Source organism: Zootoca vivipara, chromosome 2, assembly GCF_963506605.1.
Source record: "Zootoca vivipara chromosome 2, rZooViv1.1, whole genome shotgun sequence".
Taxonomy (NCBI): Eukaryota; Metazoa; Chordata; class Lepidosauria; order Squamata; family Lacertidae; genus Zootoca; species Zootoca vivipara.
The window spans coordinates 47,477,976-47,488,377 of NC_083277.1; the positions used below are offsets into that span (position 1 = coordinate 47,477,976).

General features: G+C 41.3%; 1 protein-coding gene across 2 annotated transcripts in view; it reads left to right on the forward strand.

The window, feature by feature from the left end:
* The window catches only part of EFCC1 (EF-hand and coiled-coil domain containing 1), a 67,351-nt gene extending 64,388 nt beyond the window's left edge, over positions 1–2,963 (forward strand). For both annotated transcript variants that reach the window (XM_035106268.2, XM_035106270.2), the window contains one exon: positions 1,773–2,963. In XM_035106268.2, coding sequence (XP_034962159.2) covers positions 1,773–1,906 — 134 coding nt within the window. In that variant the 3' untranslated portion in view covers positions 1,907–2,963. The remainder of the gene's footprint in view (positions 1–1,772) is intronic.
* The last annotated feature ends 7,439 nt before the right edge of the window (positions 2,964–10,402 follow it).

The window sequence follows — 10,402 nt, forward strand, 5'->3', positions numbered from 1 at the left end:
GATTCAAAATTTAGCCTGAATGATCTAAATGCAAGTAATGGGAGGGAATTAATGCATACAGAAGGGTTTGTTTTTTCCATTATCTCTTTGACTCCAGCAGGGACTCCTTGTACCTCAGTGCTAGGCATCTGGATATTTGAACCCTTCAATACAAGTCCTTCAATAAATGGCAAATAAACTAAGGCTGTGCCAAAATCCCCTCCCTAAAAATATCCTGCCCCCTACAAAAGTGGGGCATGGTTTTCTGTTGTTTTCTTGAGGGAGTGGCATGGAAGAGAAATTTCTTTGAATTTTTTAGGAGACTTAGGCTGAGAAGACGCTGAGAGGAATTCAACATGATGCTAAGGTGATTGTCAGGCCAAGCATTTCACCAGGCAGAATGACCTCCTCCTCCTCCTCCTCCTGTGTGCTGTTCTAGGGGGTTCTTCCATCCTCCCTTCCATTTAGGCAATTTATGGGGCCTGCAAGAGGAAGAGAACAGGGAAAGGCCCATTGCACAAGTGGAAGTCCCTTTGCAGGGCTTATGCTGATGGGGCTCCTTAGTTAAATCCTGCCCCGTACTTTTAAAGCACATTCAGAACACATTTTACACTCAAAGAATTCTGGGTACTGTTGCTGGGAATTGTAACATTGGCCCTGTCTGCACTATACATTTCACTTTGTATTATACCACTTTAAACAGACATGGCTTCCTCCAAAGAATCCTGGGGACTGTGGTTTGTTAAGGCTGCTGAGAAGTGTCAGGAGACCCCTGTACACCTCACAGAGCTACAATCCTTGGAGCTGTCTGACGATCAACCCCCATTCCCAGTGAAATCTGGGAATTGTAGCTTTGTGAGGAGACTTGGAGGAACATGTATGCACCTTGAACTCCTTGCAGGTCTGCTGCTTTTGTCAACAGCCCCGTGTGGAGCTTACAGTGCGGTTCCCTCCTTACTTCCCATTTCTTCCCTTGCTTCCCTCTCCTCCCCGCTTCTTTCCCCAACAAATAGAATTCTCTGCATCCCAAATGAAAAGAAATTCAGCCCACAAGCATTCTATTTTAAGTCTGCCTCATTTGCAACATCAACTTTCTTTGTACTCACTACTGCACAAATTGCATCCTGAAATCTTGGTGTGCAGCACCTGCAGGACATCGCTGGCATTAAAATCCCAGCCCATATTTTCCCCCCATTTTATCTGGACTTACCCATGCCATGGAAAACAGGTTAAGTTATCTATTAAAAAAACCACCATTTTGCCAATGACTGGGTTTCAAAATCTGATTAACCTCTTTGCAATATTCAGCACCCGACTGGAAGCACCCACAATCAAACGTTACCAGGTGGATTTGGTTAGCAATTTTTTCTCATTGTGGTGGGAACTCGACCTTGATTTAGGCATGAGATTATTTTTTTACAGCCCAAAGGTTTTATCTGTGGCTATTTATTTGTGACTACAGCTTCAGGAGGTTTAGCCTTACAGCACATTGCCAACATACAGAGACAGATACATTTCAAAACTCATCTTTGTGTGTTCAAGGATGTGGATTAACTGACCACAGCGTGTGAAGCAGACGGAGCAGCCAAGATAACTGAAGATTGCTCCACTCTGCTTCACTTTGATATGAACAGGAATGTGTTCACCATGCAGTCCTTCAAAAAGTCTGCATCAAATTTTGGCAATTATGCCTACATTTTGTAAGAAAGGATATGTTATTGATATTCATACCGCTTCGTCTTTGTTTTGTTAACCTTCCAATTCACTATTTGCATTTTTTTTCTGTTTTAAAGGAAAACCACATATCATTGAAGTCTTAGATACCCTCTACCATGAACTGACTGCCTGTGAACTCATTCAAAGCAAGCCGCTTGAGAAAACTCCAGGTCACCAATCCTTGGCTAACTCTTTGGTTATCTCCTGTTGAGCAACAGTGCCACCCACAATGCATTGTGACTGTTACAACCCAGAGGGCTTAAAAGCTACAACAGCAAAGCACAAAGTTCTCCACAATCTAGAAATGTGTAAAAGCTGTAATAATAAAAGACAATTGCAGAAATATGAGGAGCCATTACAGAGTCCATGCACTGTCAGCAGTGACTTACAGTGGGTCTTGAACACATCTCTGGGGTCTGTGGTGTGTGTCTTTCTCAGACCATGAGCCCTGCTCCACAGGAAATTCCAGAAATTCAAACTTGAGACCTTATCTGTATACAACCTGTGTTCTGCTGCTTGTTCATTCTCTCACTTTAAATTGTGAAATTGGGTATGATACTTCTGGGAAGTTCTGTAATCTCTCATCTAATTTCTAAGCAAGCCTTATCCAGGAGACTGCTCCCTGCTCCCAAGGATAAGTGGCACCTAAAGCCTTCATGTTATTGGTACCAGAAATATTCTGATCCATTGTATTAAAATTATCCTGTTACTAACCCTGTAGAGCTTTAGCTTCCTGGTTATAATAAGAGAGATTAATGTTATCTGCTACATTTCAGTAGTTTGTCTTCCCTGGAGCATCTAACAGGTTTGTGTGCCAGGGAACCTTCATAATGTACAAAGGGAAAATGAGTGTATAATGAAAACACACCAAGGTCACTTAAACTTGAGGTAGCTATAGGTTGCTATCACTACCTACAGTCATGAGGGACTATGTGTCCTGCAAAGGGCATACATTTGTATGGTGTCAGTATGCATGCTTGTAAACACAGACCTTATTTAATTCTTATAGTTATGTCTGCATTTCTGTCCAGCCAGTTATTTTATTTAAAATGGTAGCCACCCTACAAATGTAGTTTTGCTTTGATAGGAGCTTTTTCACTACTATCGTATTGCAAATTTTAGATTGCTATATTAAATGCTACCTTTATCCTTTTGAAATGATGGCAGTGAATCTTTTGACTGGGTTGTTGGGCATTGAGAATACCTGGGGCAGTAGGAAGGCTGGGCTCTAGGGTGAGGGGCAAAGGCACAAAGAAAAATCCCCAGTAGGAACCTTGAGAGAGTGGAACTATTTAATCACACTCTTGCTTTTATCAGCATGCCAGATGTTGGATTCATCTGTGACCTATGAAGGAGCCTCCCTCACCCAGAATCTTCCGAACTCTTAGCTCTGCGCTTGCAGATACAGTAACATGAGGACTGGGAAACCTTTATATGTTGTTGGACTCCAACTCCCATCAGACCCAGCAAGCATGGATTTATAGTTCTGCAACCTCATGGAGGCCCACAGGCTCCCCAGTCCAGTACTAACGAAAGAGAAGATTGTGCCTTGTTCCCATACTTCCCCACACTGCCATGGACCAATGGAGAATTGCTGATGGTCATAGCAGACCACTCAACGCCTTTTCTGCCTGGTGTAGCTCTTGTACCGCATTGTGCTAGATGCCACATGATTTTTAACTGCATTTTTCTGGCATCTTTTATTTCTTATACATTGCACTCTATTGTTTTGCAATTTGCGTTCTGCAAAACTCAAATTGTAATACAATAAAACAAAACAAAACAAAACACCAAGATGTTATAAAAATACAATTAAGCCCCACAATGAATATTTAATGTACACATGCCGTGGACCAGCTAATGAAGGATACGAACCACTGGTGGCCAGGAACCACAGTTTGGGAACTCCTGATCTAAACTGTTGACTGTACTGGTTTGATCCATGTTCAGTTATGCCTTTGTAGTAACTAAATTGTTAGTACATGACCTTGGTCTACATCCAGTGCACCTGATTGGGAATTTGCTTTCCATAGTAGGTGCTGCTATACCACACCAAGAACAGATTCTCTGCTGTGTGCATATCAATCAGGAACACACTTGATGCTTTTGCAGCTGAATGCTTGAACCAACTCCATTGAAAATGGTTGTGTCTTGGGAGCTCCCTCCAGCTCCACAGTCCAGAATTGTCGGAATCCCTGCAAAAGTTTCAACCAAGTCGTTGAAACAATGCATGGACCTAAATGCAGCCATTCTTCAAAGTTCTCTGTTCTCTGCATTTTGCAATGCAGTTCTCCAGTCAAGTAATGTGTACAAATATACACAAATCAGGGCAGGTGAGCATAAATATGCACATTGTAGTGAAAATAACATACAGAAATGCATTTTTTTGTGGGAAATTGATTTGCAAGCTGACATGGAAATGTGGAGAACTAAACTTCAAACTGGAAAAAATTAAGTCAAAGTCAAAAACGATGGCTGTGCCCATCCCTATTCTTACCCCATTGTTCTTGAGCAAAGAAGAAATAAGTCAGGATGTCTTATCTTATTTATGAAATATGTGCAATTTTAAATAGGTACTTTCCCAGTCCTTAATGGAATAAGATTTTGGATTTGGCTGAAATAGACAATTCAAGATGCAGAAGAACATTAATTCAAAATTAAGCCAAACTTTCCCCAGGGAAAATAGCTAAAGTCACAGACTCATTTTGAATGTGATTTTTTAAAATAAATTAGTGATGTTTTATTTTCACACCACAGAGCAATTACTGTATAAAATACATCCTGAGCTACAAAATAGTATGCAAAACTATGCCATGTGCTGACAATACTATGAGGTTGGTATGCAGATAGCAAAAGCAAGGTCATGGTCTGAATATATTTTCACTATTGTTCCTGCAACTGATGCATATATAAACAGAGTGATATTTTGCTCAACACAGAAAGCCTCAAGAGAAGAAGTCATTATGGAAACAAGGGAACTGGATCTCTCACAAAAGAGAAATATAAGTGTGTGCAACCAAATTAAGAGACCATATATTTCCCTTCCTGCTTCATGATAATATCTTCTGAAGACCAGACAGTTCCCATACTAGAAGCAGCTGAGAAGATAAAAGAGAACAGCAAAATGCAGCATTCAGCCCATGGAATCTGAATGCCACACCGTCTTATATGCTCCTAGAGAGACCCAAAATGCATTCCACAATTAATATACGATTCCTATATAAGCCTCACTGGGAAAAACCAGAGGTGTATTCTACTGCCTATGCTTTTCATAAAGAAGGAGAGCGGGAAAATAATAGCAGGGAAATATATGACATACCTGACAAGGTATATTGTCCCGAAGGATGGCTGTGCCCTCAGGTCATTTACATGTAGATTCTGGATGTATTTTTGCTTCCCTTTGGGATATCCACTACATTAAGCAGTCATTTCTCCTAATGAGAAGCTGGGGAGCTATGTAACCCAGGTGCCCTATAGCCCAGACAAAACACCAATTATGGTGTAACCAGAGAAAGGAAAAAAGCTGTCACTGAACACAGGTGGTTGCTGCTGTGAAGAGCAGAGTAATGAGCAGGTGCTGAGAGAAGATTCTGCTAATAAATTATACTGGAATAAGCTCGATGCAGGAAGCAACAGAGTCTGTTCTTGTGGAGCCAATCGCGAAGGGCCAAACTAGATGTGATGGGGATCAATGAACAGGATATTCCACATCCCCCCCCCCCAAGTGTTAAGAGCAGCTGTGAGGAAAGGGTGATTTGAGCAGGGCCAAAGCACTGGCAGAAGCAGGGGCGAACCCTTTTTCGCCATGCATGGCATTTCGTCATTGGAAAGAACACGTTTTCCTTAAGGCGGTTCAAGCTGCCCACTCTTGCCAAAACACACAGGTCATCAATCACACAGGTGCCTGCATGGTTTGCCCTGTGAGGTAAACAGCATAGACTAGAGCATAGGAGAAAATATTAGCTGCTCCCTCCAGCACCACCACACTGTCTGAGGCCTCCCATGCAGCTGCTTTAAAAAGCAACACAGCTTCAGTGTTTTGCCCATGCCATGTCCTGTTTGGCTCTGTACTGTGAGGCTTTTCATTGTGACGACAAAATTAACAGAGTAAACTTGGGCACTTTCACATCCTACATTTGAAGCACTATGATATCACACTGAACAGTCATGGCTCCCCACAAAGAATTTGCCAAGGGTGCTGAGAGTTATTAGGCGACCTCATTCTATTCACAGAGCTCCAATTTCCAATCCCTCTTCATAAGCAACTTTTGGAATTGTACCTCCATGAGAGGACTAACAACTCCTAACAACTCTCAGCCCCCTGAACAAACGACAGCTCCCATAGTTGTTTTTTTTGTGTGGGAGAGCCATGGTTCTTTAAAGCAGTTTCCACAGTGCTTTGAACATACATTGTGAATGTGGCTTTAGAAAGATGGTCTAGAGCAGGCACCCCCAAACTCGGCCCTCCAGATGTTTTGGGACTACAATTCCCATCATCCCTGACCACTGGTCCTGTTAGCTAGGGATGATGGGAGCTGTAGCCCCAAACCACCTGGAGGGCTGAGTTTGGGGGTGCCTGGTCTAGAGGGTTTTATTGAACATGTCCAATATGTCTAAGTAAAATATTTGGAGGGGGTGAATTGAGAAATAGGGTTGTTGTTTTTTATCCAGACACATCCATGTAAAAACCATATTGAAAAATAGCAAAATATTCTACATGGAATAAAGACAATCCTTTTATAATAGGTATCTTCCTTTTTCTGGAGTGAGTTGCCCACAAAATTGCTTTTCACTGCCCACAAACACTGGCTGTCTCTTAACTAACTGTTAGAGGTTTAACAAGAGAATTAAAAGATTCCTCCTGTACCACCATTATGTATTCATTGTCATTTGAGTTGGAAGAAGGAATTAGAATTTATACCAGAAGTATATCCACTCCATGTACCCCCAAAATGTTCCAGTAGTTCTTCCCAACCCCCCATAACAGATTTAAGGGAAGCACAGGGCACTGAATAGGGATGATAGATATCCAAAATATCCCTACCTTCCCATTCCTCTGATAGATTATTTTCTCCAGGAAACTGTTGGATACCACCCTTCGTCATTAAGGTGCTTCAAGACTCTCTGGTTATTTAGTCCTTGTCACTGCAAAGAAATTTGTAATGAAATGACTAATGAGTTTCCAAAATGGAAATGCATCTTTACACAGGAAAGTCGCAGCACATTAATTAAATAGATTAGACATATACCTTGATCTGTGCCTTTTAGCAATGTGACTTCAGAAGGGAATTAACTTAAACTATATTGATAAGGTGCTGTGAAATCCAAATTGGTTTCCGGCACGACAAGAGGTGTTTGCACTTAGTTTGTTGTTAAAATTTCTTTCCCCATCGATATGAAGTGGTGTGACTGCCTCATCCAAGCATCAACATATTCTGCAACTGGATTGTTTCTCCAGAGGTTTTTCCAGTTTGTGTCATTATGGAGTGGGGTTCAGACTTTAAGTCTGGGTTCAGACTTTAAAAATGCTGATCTTCTATTTGTGGCCCCTCTGGAAGAGGAAAATGGACATTAGAGCATTTTTTCACACAACACTAAGCCATTGTTGCTATGTGCAAAGTCAGGAGATCAGGTTTAAATAATTTTTTAACCTTTTTTAAAAAACAAAACAAAACACCATTTGATTTTAAAATCAATAAATGAAGGTAGATTTAGAATCATCTTTCAACCTTCCTCTGTATTTGTTTCCCTTGTGAGCAGGTGCATTGCTTTGGGAGCACACTTTTAGTGCTCCGCCCAATATTTTTGGAGTTGGTTCTATACATTTAAATGTTATGATTAACCTCCACATTTCAATCTCAATTGTGTGAAAGTGTGGAGGGGAAGGCTTTTCATTTGCAATATCCCTCTCCCCATCTCCACTGAAACTCATAACTGAGAGAAGGACTCCTCTCTACTTGTGAAACTGACACAGTAAATCAGTTTCCCAGATAATTCCTATCGGTTTCTCAGATGCTGGAATAACTTTGCATATCCATCCTTTCCCCCGGTTACAGCTGCTGCTCCATGGAGAACAAATGGAGTTTTGGGGAGGAAGCACCCTCACAAGGGGTTCCTTAGAGCTCAGCACCCTTAACAAACTAAAGTTCCCAGGATTCTTTGGGGGAAGCACTTTAAATGTATGGTGTGGGTGTGACCTATGACCCTATCAAGTCAAAATATATGTTAAACAACAACAACAACGAAGCCCATCTAAGCACACCGTACTCTTGCTTACCCCCATTAATCTGCTTCCACTTGCCTTCCAATCCCTGATTTTTTAATACTCATGTCTGGTAATTATTCCCGAATTCCTTTTCCTGATGTTCTCTCTGGTTTTCATAACCTCTTGCACATTGAATTATGCAGAATTTTAGGCTATGTTCAACATAACTAATAATATTTGCAGGGTTGCATGGGGGGATCCTTTTTTATTTCCCCTCCCCTATTTTTCCAATTTCAGAGTAATCATCCTTCCAATGAACATTGTGAAAAAGCCTTGCTATTGAGGGTAAGCATGGGAATGAAATGACTCAGCTAGACAGCTGATGGCCTGCTCTTCTGCTTATTACTTCAATCACAATACTCTGTTATTTTGGGCTCCTACCCTCTGCACGTCAAGTCAACCTGCTGTCTCTGATTGCCAGCTCGCCTTAGCGCACATTTAGACCTTAATATAAATGTACATGCATGAGAGACCCATTGACATAATGGCTGTTAGCTCACTTACGGCTGGTGCTTTTGTCATTGACTTCAAAAGTATTAGCCTTGCAGGTAAAGACTGGCACCGATAAGGACATCTCAGGTGCATGTTAATTATCCACTCCATCTGGCACCAAAAACTGCCTGCAAGTGCAAAAATAGAGACCATTTCCTGAAGCAAGAGAGTGACTGTATCACAGGCACATTCTATTTTAAAAAGAATGATGTGCGGAAATATCTCATTTCTGAGGTTAAGTTCTAGCTGCGCTATAAATGTCATAATAAATCATGTATTATATTTCTTACTTATGGGGATGGCTGTTGAACCAAGGAATGAGCAAACCATCACTTGTGTTTGAAGCTGTGACATAGCAGCCTGCATCTTGGCAGGATCATCTGTGGCAGTGATGGGAAACCTCTGGCTCTCCGGTGGGACTACAGCTCCCATAATCTCTGAGCATTGGCCACGTGGGCTGTAGCTGATAGAATTTAAAGTCAATCAACCTCCAGATGGCCCAAAGTGGGTGGGTGGCCTTGAACTCTTATGACCTTGAGTCACCTAAGTGCTACATTTCCTTGAGTTCTCAGATCATGACTATAAACCACCAGTATTTGTTTTCCGTTAACATGGAGAAACCTTATTTTGCTTAGTAAGTAATTACCGTCGCTTCTGAAAAGTTACGGACACTTAAAGTTCAGTCCTACATATGTTTACTCAGAAATAAGTTCCACTTTTGTTCAGTTTCCAAGTAAGTGCACAGAGCATGGCAGTTTTAGCTTTCAAGTAAACGATCTTGCTTAAGATCCTTAATAAGCATATAGAAAGAGCAAAAAATGTTTTTTTATACCTACTTAGGTGTAATTTTGGGATGCATGTTGGCTACATGACCTCAACTTTTGGAATGTGCTTGTTTTCAAAAGCCACTGTTTGGGGTCAACCTACATGTGACGCTTAGCCTTGTGGAGCTTCTGACATTTTCTGTTTAAACCAACTTAATCTGCAAAAACAGCCGAGGTGAAGACTGGCATTGGAACGGCATTCTGAATGTTGGAGAATTCGGGACAGACGAAAGGAGGTACTTCTTTAATGTTGTGCACAATTAAACTATGACCCAAGAGGCAGGGATAGCCATCGACTTGGATGACTTTAAAAGAGGATCTGACAAATTAATGGAAGTAAAGGCTATCAACAACTACAATGGTGGGTATCCTCTGGCTCAGTGGTTGGAGGGAGTATCCTTCTGCATACCAGTTGCTGGAAAACACTGGAGGGCAGAGTGCTCTTGTGCTCGGGTCCTGCTTGCTGGCTTCCCTTAGGCATCTGGTTGGCCACTGTGTGAAAAGGATGCTCAACTAGATGAGCATGCTCTTCTTATGTTCTTTCCCTTCCTTTCTACTAAAAATTGCATCGCCAGCTGCATTTCCTCCTACAGGTCTTTCCTCCTGTAATAAGAAGAGCAGCTTTAGGGGTATTTTAACAGAACAAAAGTACTAGGGGCAGGGGAAGGTTTATGAAAGCGCATTCTCTTTGTGGTTCTCCACAGGCACATGTGTGCATACACACAGGCCTTCCACTTTAGACTGTGGACTCATGGTTGCATTTTTTTTAATAGAAAAAGAGAGAAATCAGGGGAAAGCCTAGAGAAGACAAGCATCAGGTACAGTTTGGCTCTAAGCTGCAAACAAATATACCATAGCAACTTGTAATCCATGCCTCCTAAGAAAATATATGAATTTAGAAACAGGAGACTTGGTTTAAATCAACAATTACAACTGGCATTTGCTTCCTTTGTGATTTAAATAAAATCAATCCATCCTCTGTGTTGATCCATCATGCAATGTGTTTAAATTATGAAAATTATTTTGCAAGTGCACATTTTGATTTCATTGTTTGAGGGGGCATTATTTTACAATAGAATTCCTTTGCAAATCCACATGACAATAAGACTCTCAGGATGTGTGAGTG